At 34.5% G+C, this 22,442-nt stretch overlaps 1 protein-coding gene across 4 annotated transcripts; it reads right to left on the reverse strand.

Annotated features, from left to right (window-relative positions):
- Positions 1 to 397: 397 nt before the first annotated feature.
- Positions 398 to 21,968, reverse strand: LOC149558501 (cyclin-dependent kinase F-3-like). Of its 4 annotated transcripts, none has more exons than XM_089832734.1 (18): positions 21,570 to 21,968; positions 19,815 to 20,215; positions 19,644 to 19,722; positions 18,146 to 18,214; positions 17,933 to 18,022; positions 3,839 to 3,977; positions 3,590 to 3,692; positions 3,431 to 3,483; positions 2,998 to 3,064; positions 2,776 to 2,884; positions 2,589 to 2,654; positions 2,301 to 2,369; positions 2,117 to 2,177; positions 1,572 to 1,694; positions 1,418 to 1,452; positions 1,285 to 1,312; positions 1,114 to 1,198; positions 398 to 1,009 (listed from the first exon to the last, which is right to left on the reverse strand). In XM_089832734.1, exons 2-18 carry the CDS (start codon positions 19,820 to 19,822, stop codon positions 847 to 849), a joined length of 1,347 nt encoding a protein of 448 aa, XP_089688860.1. In that variant the 5' UTR covers positions 19,823 to 20,215; positions 21,570 to 21,968; the 3' UTR covers positions 398 to 846. The 4 variants fall into 4 exon arrangements, with proteins under 4 accessions (XP_089688860.1, XP_089688861.1, XP_089688859.1 ...); XM_089832735.1 differs by having other exon boundaries at positions 1,572 to 1,688; positions 21,570 to 21,886; XM_089832733.1 differs by having other exon boundaries at positions 1,572 to 1,688; positions 2,589 to 2,666; positions 21,570 to 21,860.
- Between the last annotated feature and the right edge of the window lie 474 nt (positions 21,969 to 22,442).

Below are 22,442 nucleotides of genomic sequence, written 5' to 3' on the forward strand. Positions count from 1 at the left end.
TCTAAGCCAGGTCACGAATTCGAGTTACCCTTGCCGAGTCCGAGCTGGGTCCGAGTTTCGTTACTTTAATTTGAACACTACCTCCATGCTCAATTAATTTTGTTCGTCCATTTGTGAAACTTTTTTTCTTACAAATTTTTTTCTTACAATAATGTGCAATGATTTTGACCGCCAACCATTTCATACAGCACAAAGCACCTAGCTTAACAAATTTTGTGCAAGATTTGGCCAAAGCTCTGCAAATATGGTGTATAACACTTATATGTTCAATCAGCATCTAGATCACTTAAATAATGCTAAATGGTATTGCCTAAACAGCAACAGTCAACAGCATGCACCACAGCATTTCATAGAACAGGAGTTTTTCAAGTAAGAGCATCTGCAATGTAATATCCCATTGAGGTAAAATAAAGTGAAACACAATTTATTCAAAAATTAATTTTGAGATGATTTTCATCTCACATGCAAAATGTAACCCACTTGATTACTGAATTACATTTAAGTTTCACAAAATTCATCAACCCAAAAGTGGTAAAACAAGGTTGATGCCAGAGATCAACTGCTTGTGAGAAATAAATTGTTGTCAAATTAGCAGAACTGTGAATCCAAGCAGCACCAAATTGACTGCCAGTACCTCAAAATCCCGCTCTCTTGGATGGAAATATTTACATATGAATTCAGAATCCAGGGCAGCAATATACTCCGGAATCTAGATGGCTTAATATAAATTCTAGTTCTCTCTATGGACAATTCTGTTATTATACATAGCACACATACAAAATTAAAGCTGTCAGCTTGAGAATGTGGCAAGATTTGATTACTTAGGACCAGTTCAGCAAGCATGTACTAAACATGATTGTCTAGTTGAAAGGGAAAGCTGCTTCGGCCAAACTGTGAAGCCAATCCCATTGATGATCCAAAGAACTTGTAATTTTCAAGTATGCTTGGTTGTAGAGTAGAAATGGTAATTGCTGCAGATGGAGCTGCTATGGTTGGTCGTGCAACATGACTGCACGCACCAAAGGGTTGAAGAAATAAAGAGATAGTAAAAACATAAAATTTAATCATTGTTAGGTTTTAAATTTTTTGTTCCCATATTTTATAAAAGCTTACCTGTTCACTGTGCATGCCGAAGGTAAAGAGGACTTTACTGGAACCGCAGTCCTGCTGGGGCTTGTAGGAAAAAGTGGCAAAATAGCTGCCAAGGATAAAACATATCAAGTTGAGCACACTATACATCAGACATTCACATTGAAGAAGACCTTTGAATATCCTTATGCCTACCTCGAGGTTTGGAAGAAGAGTCCACATCCTGCAATTAACACATTTACAAAATTGGGGAAATAATTCAAGGCATTGTAAAACCAATACACTTCAATATTTAAACTGTAGTAGCCATGATCGTAAGAAACTTTACCTGCTTTATTGTGCCTGAATATTTGGAGCCCTTACCTGCAAAAAGCAATCACTCAAGCAAGATAAATGGTCTAATATAGGCTAGCATGAGGTACCAAAAAGTCATGTCTATTAGAAAATTTACAAGAACAAAATCAACCCTAAATTGAACTCACCGCCAAAATGTCCAACACTTGGCTTGATCCCCAATGTCAACCCAAGGAAGCATTCCACCCCTGAATCTCCTTCACCATACCATGCCTTCCGTGGTCTTTTCGAATGAATTTCTGAATCTGCCTCTGGGCATTTACAACAGAGCATTAGTAGATTGTTACAAAGCTATAAACATCCTCACATCTTGTAAAATTTTAGACACATGGTTCTCTGTCATACGGCAGAAAGTTTTAACCAGTGTAGAGAACATGCAGATGCCAGAACCAAAATTTCGTAAGTAGCAGTCAAAAATCAAAACATTTTATTGAAAGCATTTTTTCCTGAGCACAGTAAAGATTCAGCCAGTGCATCTAACAAGAACTTATGCAAAACAATTATATCTTGTTTTGCATTATCATAAAGAGTGAGTAGGATGCTCATCTTGCATATTGATATTTTTTAAGATGATTATAAATGACTTTAAAAAGTATTGCATATACGATAGAGGATGAATTGTAACCTAATATACCATGCATTAAACAAATTATAACTTATAATCAAGAATTACCGGTTGCATAGTTATTTCCCTTGAAAGGCTCTCCAAGAGAAAGTGGAATAGATATACCAATCTGCATATGACAGATAGTTATGTTAGTTCCACCAACCTGAACAATTTGCATTTAAATTCAACAAAAACAAAATTAGATGAGGACATCAAACATTAAACAGCTGCAAGCAACAGGAATAGTTACAAGGAAGAAAGGATGATTCAGTGTCTGCTCTGCCGTTGGTCTCTTCTGAGGGTCCCAAGAACATAGTCGCTGTTGAAAGATTTTCACATTCAAAACTCATTCTTACTGTAATACTTTACAAACCAAATATCTTCAATTTGAATGATAATAATAATTAGCAGGATAAACATTAAGGCAAATGCCATGTCAGTATGACTTTGAAATTTTTATTTATCAAGTATCCCATTGCCCAAGGACAAAAAGAAAAAAGCAGCAATATTTTCTATATTTTAGTGGTAAATTACTCACTGAGATCAAATCAATTGCCTCTGGGCTAGCACGAGGAATAAGGGTACTAAGGCTGGTTGGTTGAAACTGCATCCCACACTATAATTAGAATCAACTGGAGAACAATATGAATTATACAAGTTTTAGAAGCAGATGTGGAATTCAAAGATACAAGACATGTCACATATGTTTAACCAAATGAGACTACCTGTGGGAAGTTGAAATTCCTTCTAGCTGCAAGCTGTATGCCTTCAGGCCAAGTATCATGGTCTGGAGTGCCAAGCACGCGACATATTTTGTAGATTTCATCCAGTTCACTGCAAATCAATTCACCACAAAGGTTAGAGCATTTAAAGCTAACAAACTAAAAGACCAGTAATTGAGGAGAACGTGGATCTATGCAGAAGTCGAAAATTTTCTCAATATCCACCTTTCTCCTGGAAAGAGTGGCTGTAACGTGAAAAGTTCTGCCATTATCGCCCCGATTGCCCACATATCTACAGAAGCATAATAATAGCCATAATTTCATAAACAGAAATTAAATTCAAGGATATGTCCTTAGCAAGATGAAAATAACATCACATAAAGTCACCGTATCCTTAAGTTAGCAAGCAAACAATTACCCTATGTTGGCTCCAAAAATCCCAACATCTAGATTACACTTTCATTAGAAATATCAGAAAAAGGTCTTGCTCAAAATATAAAATATATTGCAGACTAAATCTGTATACATGCAACCTTTTATTTAGTGTTCTGTATTTCAAACAACATTGAAATTAATTCCAAGGACAAAATTCCGAGAAATAAAGAACTAAAAATAGTGCTAGAAAAATAAACAAAACAAGTTGGGTTCTTGCACATGCCAATTGCAGTAGTGTACGCTGGAGATTGTAGCAAGACTTCTGGGGCTCGATACCTATCATAGAAAAAGACATAAAGTGTCTCTAAGACTTCTACGCAATGCATTTTATAATTACTTGAAGTTATGTTTAACTGAAAAGAAAAATATAAAATAAATTTACCATCTGGTAGAAACATAATCTGTGTAAGGTGGATGAGAAAGAACTTCCCTTGCCAGCCCAAAATCCGCAATTTTTATAATGTCATTTGTTACCAGCAAGTTCTCTGATAAAAAAATAGAAGTCATTCAGCCATTTTTACATTTTTTTATGACAGAGGAAAAGTAACATTACACACTATTTGAGATAACAAAGAGAAACTGCCTCTATTGCAATCAAAAACTGGAGCAAGCACAAATACCAACTCCATACCTGGTTTCAAATCCCGGTGAAAATAGCCATTCCTGTGCATGTAAGCTAACCCTTGAAGCATTTGATAGCAGAAGTTGATTATTTCGGTTTCAGAGAAAGGAGTCTTCCTGTCTTTCATTATTTGGTATAGATTATACTCCTGCAAAGACAAAAGGCAATTGCAGCCATGAAAAATATTTGTAATCTTTAATAGGTGGCTAATAGAAAGGATATCACACAAAACCATAAAAGTTTGTTTAGGCATATTTACATTTCATATTCCCAAAAACACTGGAAATTTTCATCTCAAGAGTACTGAACTAATTGATCACTAACAAGTTTCTATCCAGATTCATATATTTTGGCTCTCAAATGGTTTTTTTAAACTGTGCATATTAGCAATATTCACAGACTTGACTAGCACAAGAAGAAAATTGTGCTAGTTTCCTTCTAATAAAATATCTGGTACTTCAATAAAGTAACAAACATTAATTGATAGTTTTTTGCAGAAATGTGTCTTTATCCAAACATTCAGTAGAATAATTGATAGATGGCATACTCGCTGAGTAAAATACAAAACGAACTTTCCCATATTTACTCTTCAGAAAACTAGCCAAGTTTTTAACAAGTACACACCAAAATTTTTGGTGAACAATCATTAAAAACTCGACAAGTTTGACAAAAAAACTGGCAAGACACATTAAAATGTGAAACATGAAAAAATATGGGAAAAAAAACCACAAATAGATTTGGAAAAAGTAAGTCATAAAAGTCATGAATTTGCCCTATAAATGCATGAATGCCTCTCATGCCTCTTTGCATAACACTTGAGATTCTAAGAAGCGAATATTTTTCATGAATACGTGCTAAGTATCTAATTTCCAAGTAATAAATTTGTGAAACAACATGCGACAATAGTTTTCAGTGGCACCCCCGGACCCCACAAGGAGTGCTGCCCCTTGACCTTTTATTGGTACATTGCCCCTAGACCCCTACAAAGGATGCTGCCCCTCAACCCTAATGCAGGTGTTGCCCCCAAAAGCCCGCAAGGGGTATTGTCCGTCAACCCCATTGGGATGTTCACTCCTAGACCCCCACTAATTATTGGGATTTATTCTCATATAAGAAATTTGATTACAATGAGGAGAATTAAAAGTGGAGATCAGATTTGACAGCTTAGATGATTAGCTTACTATCATAATATCACTGATCAATGATGAAGAATGATACTAAACCAATGATGAAGAATCATACTAGTATCAGAAATTCAAACTCCATTATTTTTATCATAGAATATAATGCAACCTTCAGACTTGCACTAGAAAGGTAAACAACAGATTAGAAGTGTTCATTGATTTTGTCAAATCGGATCCACAAATAAATTAATTAAAGTTGAGTTAGGAGCTACACCAAAGTACAAAGATTAAGCTCCCTAAGTTTTCACTTTTCAGTAGACTAGACAAGAGGAATGGTGTATGTGTTCCAAGGCTTGCTTGCAATGTTACTAAGAGACCTAGCTTGTCTCTTCTAGGACTAGTCTCCCCTAGGTTCTAAACTTCTCTCAAAGAGTTCTCAAACCTTGTGCTTAACCTTGAAAGACTCACACCTTTAGATTGTACAATCCTTCAACTTCACTTAGAAAGCTCTAAGTGCAACTTGCTCACAAACTCCATTCTTCATTGCAGGGGTATCCATTAGCATGAGAACCTCCCATTTGCTTCCATTTGAATCCATTTGGTAAATTCTTCAAGTCATTTTCCTGTTGATTTCAGGATTTGGTCTCTACGAAACCTAATTAGGCCTAATTCCAATTAGCCCTTGAAAGTGACTAATTCCACTTTTTTGACTAAACTTTCCAAACAACCAGGAAAACAAATCCCAGACTCGAGTACCCTTTTGGATTTCTTAAAGGATTCTGTGGGTCTTAGACTCCTCAACTGTCCGTACAGGGGGTTCCTATTATCTAGGTCAAATAGGCTAAAAAAGGCCTATTTCTTAGTAAGTCACTGGTTCCTTGTTCAAAACAGTCACAAATGGTTTGATAATCGTTGGATCCTTATAACATAGCGAGATATGTTCACATCCCACCTGGAACTGTACTGCTTCCGTACTATACTTCTTTACCCTACAAGAAATCTTCACTTTCTCCTATCCTAAGCCTCTAACCAGACATTGTCTGCTCACCTAGGGCTTAGTAGTAAAATAGCTCTCCATACTTCCATGAATCCTGATCCTAAACATATGTACAGTACTGACTCCCCTAGCCTTTCCATCTACCCTTAGGTATTTCCCATGGCTAGATTTCATGGGGAAGCCATAACTATACAGACTGGTCAGCACAAAACCAGTGAGATGTTCAGAACTTAAACAATTTATTCAACCCTCCAAACCTACTCTAATCAACTCCCTAATCAAATGAAAAACTCTTCAAACTAATCTCAGAATACTATGCAGTCAACAAAACAAATTCTTCAATCCATCTTAATACACTGTCAACACTAAAACTCAAGAAATTGCTGGAAATGCTGTTGCAGAGCTATATTGCACACATCAAACTATTAAAATACATACTCTTCACTCTAGCTTTGAATCTTTTTTCCTTTCTAGATGCCATCTCCACCATTCTAGGCCTGTTGGTCGATTTCCCACTTCCTATCCTTAAGGGAATCCAAGGTAACCAAGTTGCGTGCAACATTTGCAATAATTGCAATAATTGCAAATGTTGTCATGACAACTTCTTCACAACATTTGGCATCTTTGCCATCATGCCTCCATACCTCTATATTCTGAGGAAACAACATCATTTATGACCATTAAGCATCTTTCTCACCACTTTTATGTGTTTAGAACACGTTTAAGACTCTAATCCAACACTAAGCTTCTAAGCCTAAGAAATTGAAATGCTACAAACAATGACTATTTGTGTGACCTTAGTCCTAATGACTAACTCACTTAGCCCACATAACAAATGACCTTCTAAGGTCTTAAACCAACCTAAACTAAACTTCTTGACTTGGCTAAAGTCGAAAACAAGCCAAAACTATACGTGGAGAGGTTAGCTTAGGTGTGCTCCTGCACCAAGGAAGATGTCAATTTGTATTCAAATGAATCGAATTTAATAGAAAACAATTTTATATTCATTTATGGACTCATTGGATATATTTTCTCTTTGAATTTTTTAAAGCACTATGCTCTTTAAGTTTAGGCAATTATTTAAGTTATGAAGTTTTTGCCAAGACGAGTCTTTTGAGTCTAGCAAATTTGAAAGGAGTCCAAGTTTACCACCTATGGAATATGTAATAATTAGAAAATTAAATTAAATTCTTGACTTCTTGGCAACAGCTCACAAAAGAAAACTAGAGATTGATCATGAGCTACCATATGGGAAGCGTCTATTTAATCTCATTGTGAAAATCAATTTAAGCAATGTGATTAATTTGAGAAGTGTCAATTGCCAAACAGAACATGAGGTGTATAGATAAACAACTAATTAACAGCCTTAATTACACAAGTGCTCCAGAACCAAATGTGAAAACTATAAATCCCATAGTTCAAAAAGGTTTTACTGTTACCCTTTCTGAACAAGGATAGCAAGAATGGTATCAAATCAAAACATGAGAACAAAATCCAGATACTCTTTCACAAAGAACATAGGGAAAAACCAAACCTTCAAACTGCTCTAAAAATAAATGAAGTGGTGCTCAACCTTATATATAAATAGTAACTTGGCAACTCCATGTCTGCAGGGAACATGTTTCCCGCCCCTGATCTCCCCATCTCCCATAACTAACTTTCAATTAGTTTACTAGTCTCCCCTACTTAAAAAATAAACAAAGGTTGCCATAACCAATGGGTAAAACACTCAGCAGGACAACCAAGAAATGTCCCAAAGTTTTCTGCAGTTTTGGAAACCCTTACCATTTCCTACAATTTTCAGAAACCCCTAACCATTTCCAAAAGATTTTGAAAAACCCAGACTATTTTCTACACTATATGATTTCAGCTTTCATTTGGATGTTCAAAGTTCATTTATAATTTAATTCAATTATGAGTTCAATTTTCAAAAAGCCTCAATGTAAAATGCTTGTGCTCCTCTGCTCTAAACTCAATAGGCTAGAATATGTTTATCAAACAGCTATAGAAGTGTGTGTGTGTGTACGCACCTATACACACAGACACTTTGTTTCTGTTTACTAAATCTGAGGAAAAAGAATCTGTTCCAGAAACCTGTCCTACTGTCCCAAATACGAATAATGTTGCTTTGTATTTAGGTGAATCTTCTCAAACTAATGAATCTTGGCAAGCATTTTTCTCACCAATTCAATGAACCTATATTTCTAGAAGACAAATTTATAGACTGTTTCTTGAATTAATATGCATAGAGAGAGAGAGAGAGAGAGAGAGCTTAACTGTCCCCTTAATTTTGAAGGCTCAAATACAATAACCTTCGGCCCTCAATTAGTTTGAAGTTACATCTAGTCTTGATCTTGCCCCTTGTTGAGGAAGTAGCTTCGTTCAGATTGAAGCTTTGAATATTTATGAGAAAAATGTATGTATGTATAACCTGTGAGAGATTAAATATAAATGTTTATATATTTATATTTTATAAATCCCTGTCTGCTCACGCAAGAATAAACCTCCTCATACTCTCCCATGAGTCGGGTGTTGAACATTCATATTGACGGATTACCATATTGTCTCTTGCAGTGCCTTAGTATTATTGTTATCACTAATAACATGTTAATGAAAGCTAAGAAAGTGATTAATTCCACGTAGGGTTATGACCCTACGTAGCATGAGCCATGTAAGGGTCATACCCCTACGTGAAAGCAACCTTTGAAAAGATATTAATATGCTATTGGTGCCTTCTCTTGAAATGAGATCAATAACTATGGCAATATCAAATCCAAGGCAGGCATTCGATAAGTGTATACAACCAGTCAAGCAATATTATAATCTGCTGCTGCAAATAACTTACTGAGTACAGTCATATATATTACTGATTTAATCAGATTCTCAGATTTATCTAATATCTTCCTTCAGTGATAATAAGATTGAATTCTGAACAGCAGGGACTTTAATATAGTCCTTCAGACATACTTTGAATAATAAAATTATTCTCTCTAGATCAGATCCTTTTCCCTTAACATGGTATTAGAGCTTTACTAAAGGAGAATAAATATAGTAAAATTTTAGACAAAATTATCAGATTTATAAACAGACTTACAAGGGAGCAAAATGGTGAATGGCATCAGAGTAGAGGATAGACTCAAAGGCGCCTCAAATTTTGTTTTATGGAAAATCAGGATTATAGCAATACTTCAAGAACTTGAATTAGATTCATATATAGAAGAAGACATCAAGATGCCTGAAAATGAACCTGATAAAACATCCTCGACAAGACGAAACAACAAGGCTAAGAAAATAATCATTGATGCTGTCAAAGATCACACATTCTTCCATTGATAGCAAAACTGACATCTGCTTATGAAGTGTTTAAAACCATTCAGAATACATTTGAAATCAACAATGCAAGCAGATTACTTACATTAAGGCAGCAGCTCTTAAATATCAAAATGATTAAAGGGGAGACAATTTCATCTTACTTCTTGAGAATCACTGAATTAAGCAATCAAATTTCAACTATCAGAAATAATGTTGATGATTTGGAGCTATATCTCTAATAGCTCTTAGAGGATTACCAATCTCATGGGAATATTTTATTCAATACATTAGTCAACCTTTTCTACCTAAATTCAATCAACTCAAGAACGACTGTACTCAAGAAGAGTCTTGACTAATCTCAAGAGGAATCGGTCAGAATAAAGGGGGAGAAATTCAAGCACTAAATACAAACTCAAGCAACAAAGGGAAGAAAAAGAAATTCAAACAAAAGAGAGGAAATAACTACCAAAATCACAAAAACAGAGATCTCTCTAAGGTCCAATGCTACAAGTTTGGTAAGTTCGGGCATACACACAGGTTCTGCCCAAAAAGAAAGAAAGCTAAAACAACCATAGCTGAAGTTAAAGAAATTGAGAATCCTATATTCTACCTAGCTTTATCAAGTGAATTAAACTCGAATAGAAACACTTGGATAATCGATAGCGGAGCTTCAAGTCACATAACCGGATTTAGTGACCAATTTGACACTTTTGAAAGACATTCAACTGAAGAAGTCACCATTGGAGACAATTCCACCTATCCAGTGAAGGGAATAGGGACTAGTTCAATTCAAATAAGAACCAGAGTTACTTACAATTAAAAGATGTTCTCTTTGTACCAGGCATAAAGAGAAATTTGGTTTCCATTTCAGGTCTAGCTGATAAAGGCTATCGCATCACCTTCCATGAAGATAAAGTATTACTTTGGCCTAAAATTTCTAACATTAAGAATGCTATTCCTATAGGATCTAGAGATGGTAGCATATACAAACTATGTAATAATCAAAAACATGCACTAAGCCATGAAATATCAAATCATAATGAAATTTGGTTTAGAAGATAAGGACATCTTTGGTACAGTGCCCTACCTACTATAGGAAAGATTACTAATGGATTACCTCACCTAAAATTTGAACATATTGGAATTTGTAAAAGTTGTACTCTGGGGAAGAACACTAAAAGGTCTTTTCCTCCAAGTGAACATAAGTCTAAAAATGTACTAGAACTTGTCCACGTTGATATATGTGGTCCAATGTCAACAACATCATTAGGGGGATTTTTGTATTACATAATCTTTGTCGATGATTATTATAAGAAAAAAAATTCAAATGAAGTATTGTTGAATTCAAAGAATTTAAAGCCTTAGTGTAAAATCAATCAAGGAAGAAAATAAAAAATCTAAGATCAAATAATGGGTGTGAATATATATGTGAAAACTTTAAATGGTTCTACATTTCTGTTGGGATTAAGAGGGAGAGTGCAGTACCTTATAATCCTCAACAAAATGGAGTCACGAAAAGGAAAAACATACCATCATTGCAGCTGCAAAAGCCATGATGCATAATCAAAACATTCATTTTTCATTTTGGGTTGAAGCCTCAAAAACCGCTGTGTACATCCAAAACAGATAACACCTAAAGAAGTCTTTATAGGGATTAAGCTAGACTTAAGCCATCTAAGAATCTTTGGTTGCCCCATATACATTCATGTTCCCAAAGAAAAGAGGACTAAGCTAGAACCCTCTGGGAAGAAAGGAATATTTGTTGATTATAGTGAAACCACCAAAGGATACAGACTCTATGTTCCAAAACAAAGATTAGTTGAAATCAGTAGAGATTTTAAATTTGAAGAAGATGTAACCTATAAATTTTCTCTAAACACTGAAGATGATCCAATCACTGAATTAGAAACAATTGAGAATCAGAGGGAGAATATTATAGAAAATTATGAACCTTCTTCATCATCTAATCTTTGAAAATGCTGAAATTTTCAACAAGTAAAGACCATTATGGGCAAGAAAGATGATTGAAGAAAATAATGTGGAACCTAATGAAGTATTTAGAGAAAGTAAGAGAACAAGAAATCAAACATGCTATGTTGCACTTATGACCGAGCTTACTAAAATTAAACCATCAAATGTTGAAGAGGCTTTGACATGTCAAGCTTGGAAAGATGCTATGATCGAGGAATACCAATCCATCCTAAAGAATGGTGTCTAGTCTGTTGTACCCAAACCTAAAGACAAATTAGTTGCATCTTCAAAATGGTTATTCAAAATCAATATGCATTAGACAATAGCATTGAAAAACACAAAGCCAGATTTGTTGCCAGGGGGTTTTCTCAAAAGGCCGAAATTGATTATGAAGAGACCTTTGCTCCAGTAGCCCAATATACTTCTGTAAGAGCCATTATTGCCATTACAGCATCCGAAGGGTGGAAGATACACCAAATGGATGTCAAGACTATTTTTTTTGAATAGTGTCATTGAAGAAGAAGTATATATAGAACAACCTGAAGGATTTGCCACTCATGACACTGAAGAAAGCTCTCTATGGTCTTAAGCAAGCTCCCAGGGCTTGCTATGAAAGGATAGACAGCTACCTCTCCAAACTAGAATATTCCAAAAAAGAAGCTGATCCTTACATATATTTCAGAACATCTAATGGTAACATGTTAATTCTTGTTCATGTTGATGACTTGTTAATAATATGTGAAGATCGTCTTATTGCCAAATGCAAACAAGAACTTGTGGCTGAATTTGATATGAAGGCTCTAGGGATTCTACACAATTATTTGGGTCTAGAAGTATGGAAAAAGGAGAATTACATTTTCCTAAAATCAAGGAAAATACACTTCTAATATATTAACTAGATTTGGTATGATGGATTGTAAACCGTTATCTACTTTGATGGAAACAAGCCTTCATAAGCTTAAAATTGAAGCAGCTGACTCAAAACCTAAAGATCCTACCTACTATAGACAAATTATTGGATCTCTTATGTACTTGGTAAACACTCGCCCAAATATCTATTATGCTACTAATGTGTTGAGTCAATTCATGGGTGAACCTAAGAAGATTCACCTAATGGCTGCCAAGCATATTCTGAGATATTTATGTGGTACTATTGGACTTGGTCTAAAGAATGAGAATGTTGAGATACAACTTCAAGGGTATTCAGATTCAGATTTCGACCAGGCAAGGCAATTTCATTGATCATAAAAGTACTACTAGGTGTTGTTCCAGTCTTGGATCAGCCATGATATCCTGATTTAGTAAAAAACAATCAGCATTTGCTCTAAGTTCTACTGAATCTGAACATATGGTTGCTTCCATGGGAGCTCGTGTAGCAATGTGGCTAAGGAAGTTACTAGTTGGACTATTTGGGAAGCCCCTGAATCCCACTATGATTCACTGTGATAATCAAAGTTGTATCAAATTTTTCGTAAATCCAGTCTTTCATAATTGATCCAAGCATATAGAAATTTTGTACCATTACATAAGAGATATGGTAGACAGAGATGTCATTAAATCGGTCTACATCAATACTGAAGGGCAAAATACAGACATATTTACTAAGCCTCTTGGGAAGTTGTAAGCGGAGTACTTCAAAAGTAAACTTGGTATGATTAAATTGTAATTGAAAATTCTGAGATAGAATCTCAATGTTATGTAATTTATATATTCATGAATATTTAATGTTGCAATATTGCATTTATGGGTTATGTCATGAAAGGTGACGATCTTTCATGGCATGAATGTGTAAGGTTGTTATTGTAAGGTGACGACCTCAACAATAGGTGACCTATTATCATGATAGACTACATTAACTTGCTGCCCTGAACTGTCCCAGAACTCATGATAACTATTGTATCAAGATTGACTACATTAAGTTGTTGTCCCAAAATGTGTCAGATATCTTGATACTATATATAGTGTGTTTATTTGTTATCACCTAGTGTGTCTCCGAATTATGTTGGTGTTTGTGATAACATACTTATCATGATTGACTCCTTAAAGGTTGTGTCCCGGATTGTGTCGGATATCTTGATATTGAGATAAGTTATTTTAAGTTCTTGATATAGTGCCATGACTGACTACAACAACTGTTGTCCCGAAATGTGTCAAATGTCATTTATCAAGATGGATATTTCTAAGGTTGAAATCCTATGATCAAGATTGATATCTGATTGACTTCATTTGATTGTTGTCCCGGAGTGTTGGAAATCAGATAACTCACTTCCTTTGAGATGAAATGTATTCATTTGGAAACACTATTGACATAACTTCATATGTCAAAAATATACATCTTAGTTATAATTCAATCTTCTCTTGCTAAGAGGGAGTGTTGAGGAAGTAGCTTCATTCAGATTGAAGCTTTCAATATTTATGAGAAAAATGTATGTATAACCTGTGAGAGATTACATACACACACACACACACACACACATATATATATTCAATGTAATTATATATACATATTCTATAAATCCCTGTCTGTTCACGGCGGAATAAACCTCACTCATACTCTCCCATGAGTCGGGTGTTGGACATTCATATTGACTGATTACCATATTGTCTCTTGCGGTGCCTTAGTATTATTGTTATCAACTTATCACTAATAACATGTTAACGAAAGCTAAGAAAGTGATTACTTCCACGTAGGGTTATGACCCTACATGGCATGAGCCACGTAAGGGTCATACCCCTACATGAAAGCAACCTTTGAAAAGAGATTAATATGTTGTCGGTGCCTTCTCTTGAAATGAGATCAATAACTACAGCAATATCAAATCCAAGGCAGGCATTCGATAAGTGTATACAAGCAGTCGAGCAATATTATAATCTGCTGCAACAAATAACTTACTGAGTACAGTCACGTACTCTAACATACATATATATCTGTCTCTCTCTCTCTCTCTCTCTCTCTGTGTGTTGGTGTATTACTGATTTAATCAGATTCTCAGATTTATCTGATATCTTCCTTCAGTGATAGTAAGATTGAATTCTGAAACAACAGGGACTGTAATATAGTCCTTCAGACATACTTTGAATAAAAAAATATTCTCTCTAGATCAGATCATTTTCCCTTAACACCGCTCACTTGTGTCCGTTACTATAATTATCATTTGGTATAGCTTTTTCTTTGCACCAATCAAATGGAGCAAATTTTCTCATTTCAACAGAAATTTAAAAGGGCAGGCAGAAAATCTATTAGTGCTCTCAGATTTCCACAATCCATTTTGAGAATTTGCCTGATAATCTTCTGGAATAGATTTTATGTGAATTTTTAACATTTTCAGAACTCTTCATCATGATAATGAATCACAGAAAGATTTGAAACATTGATTCCTACAAAATCTAATCCAGAATATTATCAAGGAAGAGGATTCATTATCTTCGATGATATTTATTACAAATACAACATGCAGATAAATGGTTTTTCAATAGTATTTGGTTCTTCAACAGTATTCCAGTTTCCAATGTCATATTATTTGTCTATAAATGGTTGGATGTTGTCCCATAATTGCAACAATGTTGATGCTTCCTTCTAAGTAAGAAGGCCAGTAGATGACAATTAAAAAACGGAATTAATCGTATTAACAATACACACTCTTAAATAAAGTTTACAGATATTAAAAATAATGTTAACTGATCAAGTAAATTGTCTAAATAAAGACATCTAAAAATAGACCAAACTAAAGAAACTAAAAAACAAGCCTAAAAGACCATTAACTAAGATTAAAGAATAACAAGCTATATATAGCAAGAACCTAAGATACTAAAAATATTCTAGTACCCTCCTTAATGGTCATTCTGTCAACTACCCTACAAAGGACTTTATCAGCTACCCTACAAAAGACTGTATATGTCATGTGGTCATAAAGTCTTCAAAACATTTTGTTGCTACTACCTGGATATGCAAAATGGCAATGACCAAGAGTAGCCTAGAAAAAAAAAACAAGAAGGATAAACATTTTTTTGCTACTAAAGACCCTCCCTAGATATGCAAAATGGCAATGACCAAGAGTAGCCCAGAAAAAAAATAGCAAAGGTTGTCCCTTTCTTTAGAATGGTTTTTCAAAAAGAGACAAGAGCCTACCACTGACTCTGCTATTGAGATAAAGTCTGCCACTAACCCTCCCAAAATTTACAAAACCTCTAACTGAAAAGCATCCACAAAATGTCCAACCTAGTGTTGGATAACAGAAATTTCCTTCCCTGGAGACAAAGACGCACCCTGAGAACAACTGTCATGATTGAGGAAAAATCGACAAACCCTCCAAACTATTGAAACTGACTATAACTTGAAGTTTACAAATCATCTTTTTTCAGAAAAAACAGGAAAAACTCTAAAGCAAAAATCCCTGACATAAAATCCCACACGAACTTCACGTATTACAAAAACTAGAAATGATTTTTGAGGAGAAAAAATGACCAAAACCAAACAAGATTTTGAGGTGAAAACTCAATCAAAACCAAACAAACCTGGATCAAAGAATATGAAACAGATTATTTGAGGAAAAAATTATTGAACCCCACCAAATAATTTTTGAGGAAAAAATTAATAAACCCTCAAGAAAAATTTTCAGGAAATAAATTAGAAACTCATTAAATAAGTTTTGAAAAAGAATTATTAAAACCTCCCCGTAAGGGAATCGTACACTCAGACTGGCTCCCATTCTAATACCATGAAACTTAAATACAAACGGAATTAATTGTATTAACAATACACTCTTAAACAGAGTTTACAAATGAAAGTTATGCAAATGGGGTTGCAAGAAGAGTGGGTTTAACCATGGAGGAAACTTTGTAGTTAAGGGCACTCAACCTGGAGTAGTTTTGGGATGGGTGACTTCCTGGGAAGTCTCAGTGCTTCACATCAGTGAGCATCATCTAGATGGCATTGAGAGCTAAGTGTTCGATTCATTTTCATGAGAGATGGGTTCATGTGAACCACTAATATCCTGATAGCAATATCACAAGCTAAAAATAGAATTAACTAATAAAGCAAGTTGTCTAAATAAAGACAACATCTAAGAATAGACCAAACTGAGAAAACTAAAATATAAGCCTAAATGATCATTAATGAGCCAAATATGGCAAGAAACTAGGATACTAAAAATATTCTAATAGTAAATGGTCTACTGATAAGTCCATCCAAGTGAGATTTTAAGTGCATATTCTATCTTACCTCCAACTCTAATAGATATTTTTTTATCATTTATGTCCCTTTAAAAGGAAAAAGCATGAAAAAGGGTAAGCAGTGTTTCTGAAGAACATGCTAGACAATGCAGACATTGATCAAAGCCCAATAAAAAAGGAACAGTTGTTATCAGGACCAGGACTGTGAGCTCTTGCGGTGGCTGACATAATCTAGTCCTTAACAGAGAATCATGCATCTCAAGAAGAAAGATTCACAAGGCAACAATGAATAATAATACATTTTCTGGATGTGTTCAAGAACTATGTAAGAAAACTTATTGAAAATCCTTCAAAGAAAGTCAACTCAAAGTTTGGAGCAAATACGTCCTGCAAAATCCAACTAAAAGTCTGTTTAAACGCTTGGGAAAATGTGTTCTCAAAATTCTTCAATTCCATCATAGAAAATCCATCTGCAAATCTGCTTGAATGTCGCAACATTTTTTTCTGCTAAAACAATGAGCAAATTTGTCAAGTAATATCTGCAGATTTATCATAGGAATGATCCCTGGTGTCCCCAGAATCCAGTCAGACAAGGAAAATGTCATTGGAAATGCATGGCAAATCTGGACATATCCCAAAAATTACAAAAAAAACAGTAGGTAAGGCACGGAAAGAGCCAATTCAATCCTACATTCCTGAAACAGCACATAGACATCGAGGACAACTTTGAAAAATTCTGGATAAATTATAATCTACTACTACCTCATAGGTTAAAATAGGTTTGATAAGCTACTAATTCCCAAGTTGAAGATGTATACCACAACTCATAAGTTTTCAAAACAACTCTTCTATCTATGATAAAAATTGAAATATGTAGTGACTGAGCAAAGAAGGTACAGATATGAAAAAAACTTTTTGTAGCTTAAAGGTTCTGAAAGCGTAAAAAAGAGGCCTCGCAAGACTAGATAACTTGATAAGGAGTGAAACAATGAGCAAATTTTTTGAGAGCCACTGGCAGTCATAGTGTTGGGATGCCTTGTTTCCCTAATAATGTCGGGATATATGCATCTAATCCTGTCAAGTCTAACACCACAAAGAGCATTCAATCCGTCCAGAATATGAAAGCAATACATATACATTTCATCAGAAAAGTACAAGGTGCTCATATTTCTCCTGTACGTGCAGCAGACTTCAACTTATATAATATGAAGTTTCATACCCTGTCAAATAGAGCAGTCAGCAATGACTTCTATTAACAATTTTCTTTGTAAAAAGAAATGCATGTTTGACCATCCTGAGTAAAGCAAATATAACCAACTTTGACACAAAATCACATTCCCATATAGGCACATAGGAGTTAGGACAAACATTAAAAAGTGTGGAATAGTTAATATTTTAAGATTATAATGAAACAAACTTCTCAACTGATGGGATGTGTCACTTCTCTCTAGAAAAATCTTGTAATTTTTAAGACATTGGCAATCATTCTATGAATAGAAAATGTGTAGAAGGAGAAATATAAATTACCATGTATTCAAATACAAAATAGAGTTCAAAATTTTCCCGAATAACCTCCTTCAGCTTGATAATTTTTGGGTGATACAATTTCATAAGGCACTGCCAAAAGAACCACATGCATATCATAAATACTATTATTGTAACTTTTTAAACAAAGCCACCAAGCATTGATTGGATAACAATATTGAAAATTTTTAAGGTGTCTACAGTTGCATCACATACCTTCACCTCCCGGAGACTTATACACTCTTCCCAGGAAAAAAAATTCCTCTTCATTTTCTTAATAGCAACCTGGCAGAAAACATGTGGTGAAAATCTCCAATTTAATACCTTACATAGGATAAAAGTAATCAACCACAATAAAAAATCGGCTGTTTAAACTTTGAAGGACCCAAATTGCAACCATTGACCATCCACTCTGATGATAAAAATAAAATGCTTAAAATGAGGTGAATTGACATTCTTGAGACAAGTAATTCAACCATGAACAGGTACAATTCCTATAAATGACCCATTGACAATATTTACCCGACTTGAGACCACTTTGTTCATATTGTCTCAATTTACAAAGAAATTCAGTACTCAGACTTAAAGTCTATATTTAAGTTGTGAAATTTTGTGTCTAACTATGGTTTAAGACTTTCCTTAATGATAAAACCAGTGGCGAGACCCAAATAATTGAAATGTGAATAAATGTGCAATCGGATTCAGAAGAATTTTGAAAAAAATAACTACTTCACAAAAGGTCCACATGTTGACTGCTAAGTTGAAAATACAAATTCTGTCTCTAAACAATATCTCAAATTTCCAAAAGTTTAGTTACAATTTCCAAATGTGATAATCAATCTAGAAAAATAAAAAGTATCAATTAAGACATTAATATTACCAGCATATTCTGATGAATGTTTCCCTTCTGCAGAAAGCTTAAAGCGTAGAGAGTAATATATGGAGTAAACGAAAAGTACAAAACAAAAACAATCTCAATGCAGATCAGCTCTTCAACTTAGCAGATAAACAAGGAGAAAATTAACCAGAGTAGTTTTAGTAGAAGGAAAACAAATTCATTTCTTGAAGAATAAATAACAATCATAAAATAAATGCAAATAAAAACAGAGAATCCAGGGAACTTAGCTACTCCTGCTTCCAACTTATAATCATAATCAGCCAAAGTGTTATCAAAAAGGAAGCTTACATGCTAAACAGGTAATACATATTGTCACTGTTCCAGTTTCACAACCTAACATCTAAGAGACAATCTTAATCACAATTCACACTGCCCTAGTTTAATCAAATCTTTGATCATCCATGCAACCTTATCGGAGTCTTGTAAAGACGCACAGGCAGAAGAAACAATGACCACACAAATGATGGAAAGCAGATACTTCAAAGTTTAGAAAAAGGATAACTACAAATTTCAGACGTAAGCTATGATTTGCAATTAGAATTATTGGATGGGAAGTAAAAAGGAGCTCTGTGGTAGTTTAGGAAGAAAATGGTATACATAGAATCAACAAGATGCTCATAACAGATTTTACTCTACATTAACCTGTAGATACCTTAAGAAAGCCAATGCATACATTATCATAATAATAGAAAATTGGTGAACCTAAACATGCAAGTCAGAACTTGCCATGACAGAGACTTTGCATTAATGGCTACACATTAGTTGATATAAACTTGATACATTTAATTTCTTTAAATGAAGGGAAATCATTCATACTATTTCATTAGTCTGCCGATTCAAAGCCTTCCACACATTCCCATAAGTACCATCGCCTAACTCCTTTATCACCAAATAGCTGCCAAACAGTAAAACACATCACTAATTAAACCAATCCAAAAAGCAACATACAGAATAAAACCACAAAGAATAGCTTGGAAAATCCCTGACCGTTCCATGGCTGTGATTGAATTGCCCGCAATTTCAACAAGCAGGTTAAATGCTACTTGAAAATCGATGATGAAAGCTCTGCAGAGAATTCCTTATAGCCTTTACAAGGTACCAAACATAACTGTAAAATTGCACCCTAGTGAAACAAAAATAGCCAAAAGTATGAAGTTCTCGAAGCAATGAATTGATCGACATCATTAACCGCAGCTGTTATGAGCTGCGATGCCCTGACAATCATCCAGTAAATACTAATCTATCTGGCAATCCTTCCACTGCGGTGTCTACTGCAGTGGGGTATGACATGAACTGAGGAGAAGGCTGAATGGTAGCATGATAGCATCCCAACTCCATGGCCTTCACAAAATGATCAATTCTTTAAACAAACAAAAGCTTTGCATAACCTGTAGACACCACGAACAACAAACAATCTCATTTTTCTTTTTTTAGAGACAAAAGGTTCATATGGCTTGCACACTTAATGAACAACCAATAATTTCAACTTACTACAAATTGCTACCCTATTTTGCTGAAATGAAAGCAACACAACAGCAGAGCATACACATCACAGAAGTAACGGAGAATTTTCTGATTCCATAAATGATTGTATACTAGATGACTTTGAAATTTAGAAATTCAAAAATTTAAACATCTTTGAATAACAAAAATTAGAAATACATTCATAAATTTTATATGATGGATGGATTGAAACAAACACATTTACAATACAATATGAACAACTTTAAACTACATTAATTTGCCCACCAAACCAAAAAGGACATTCAGATTATAGACAGCATCTAAGATTAAGACAGTAACCTTTTTGTACTATGGATTTAAGGTTTTCACCAACGGGCCAAAGGGAAAGCAGAAGATTGTTTATAGCTGTAGACAAGATTTAGCAAGATATGCCGTTGCTATGGGGTCAAATGGCAGTGGTGTGACTTTACCATTGCTGCCTAGTTTTGATTCATGCGCCACAAAACAACATCATCCAACGGGTTGGTTCCTCCTTCATCAAATACAGTTCTACCAAAAAAGATAAAAGATAAAGAAGAAACAAGGGAAAGCTGCATTATAAACCCAAATTAGAGATTTATTTGGACTGAAGTGTCAGGATCTAAATAAGCATTAGCTAGCATATAATCCCTTATCATCCTGACCAGTTCAAAATCGGTATAGATAGTGAATTCACGTCCAAACAAAGTTTTATTTAATGATTTAAGATTTCAGCAGTGCACAATTTTTTGAAATGGGACTTCAGGATCATACTTGCCGACCCCGCAATACCACCGATAACCATATTTTCATACTGGAATGTGGATTTAATCAATGAACCAGATCAAAGAACAACCGAGTAGATTCCATCAAATTCCAAAGTGGGTTTTCCAAATTGTCAAGTACCAATAAAAAATATACATTTTCAAAAACAACCCAAAGTGGGTTTTCTAGTTTGTCAATCAACATAAAACAGATAAACATTAAAATCCATTTCCTGAGAAACAGGTTAATCAGTGAATCAAAAACCAAAAAGATGGATCAGTTTTCTAATAGAAGAAGATCAAACCACAATTATTTCATAACAATCTACAAGTGGGTTTTCTCTAAAACTTTTGAGTTTACAAGTAATCGCACATTGAAGCATGGAAAACTCCCGTAGACGAAGAATTGCCTGGACATAAGGAACCGATCTGTATTTGATAAAAAGAGGGAAAAAGGAAATAAAACAGAGTTCTTAAAAAGAGAATAAAGTTGAACCTGAAGCACGATGGATCATAAAGTGGGTGAATCCCTGCCAAATTCTCCATAACAGCAGCTAAAATTCTTCATCTCAAGAACATCAATAGCTTGAACCAAGGAATAAAACAGAGGAAGAGAATGCATGTTTATTACAAATAAATAGATCATGAAAAAATGCAGATAAGCATGCAGCTGAAACCCCCAATCTTCTAAAGCTAAATTTATGTAATTTCCATTAATATTACTCAGCCCCATCTACAATACACAGAAAATGTGTCTTTTAAAAATATTTCCCGACTCTTTGCATGGCAATGTATGCATTAAGGTATATGCTTAAATTTGTTCCGATGGTATAATCCGCTCCCATTTTTCACACATAGGCCCAGTCTAATTGAATTTGTTGGGACCCACTCGATTGTGTCAATCAAGGCTACTCAAACTTCTAGCTTATGCCTTCCACCTTCTCAACCTTGGTTTAGCTCTTGGTTATACCTGCAACTCCATTCAGTTTTTATTCTTTTTTATGTACAAATAAATGAATTTATTCATATTATTAGGCAAGAGTTTCCAATTCAATGGTAAATTGTGAACCTCTTGGCTGGAAGGTCTTGGGTTCGAGTCTACTCAAACTTAACTAATAAAAATATTAATTAATTATAATAAATAATAATAATAATACATGCTCTCGTATTACTGACCTCTACTACAATACCACTAAAGGATTTCACCAAGTAAAATAAGCTCCCAATCCTAAGTCCTTTCCCTATTCACTAAAGTAAAAATCTATTAAAGTCTTAAAAATTTGTAGTCATTATTATTAAAATTATTGTACCAAATTTTTTCATTAAGTTATTATTAAATTACTATTACTATCATTATTATAACTATTAA

This window comes from Cupressus sempervirens, chromosome 5 (assembly GCF_028749045.1).
Source record: "Cupressus sempervirens isolate cs-2001-9-10 chromosome 5, ASM2874904v1, whole genome shotgun sequence".
Taxonomy (NCBI): Eukaryota; Viridiplantae; Streptophyta; class Pinopsida; order Cupressales; family Cupressaceae; genus Cupressus; species Cupressus sempervirens.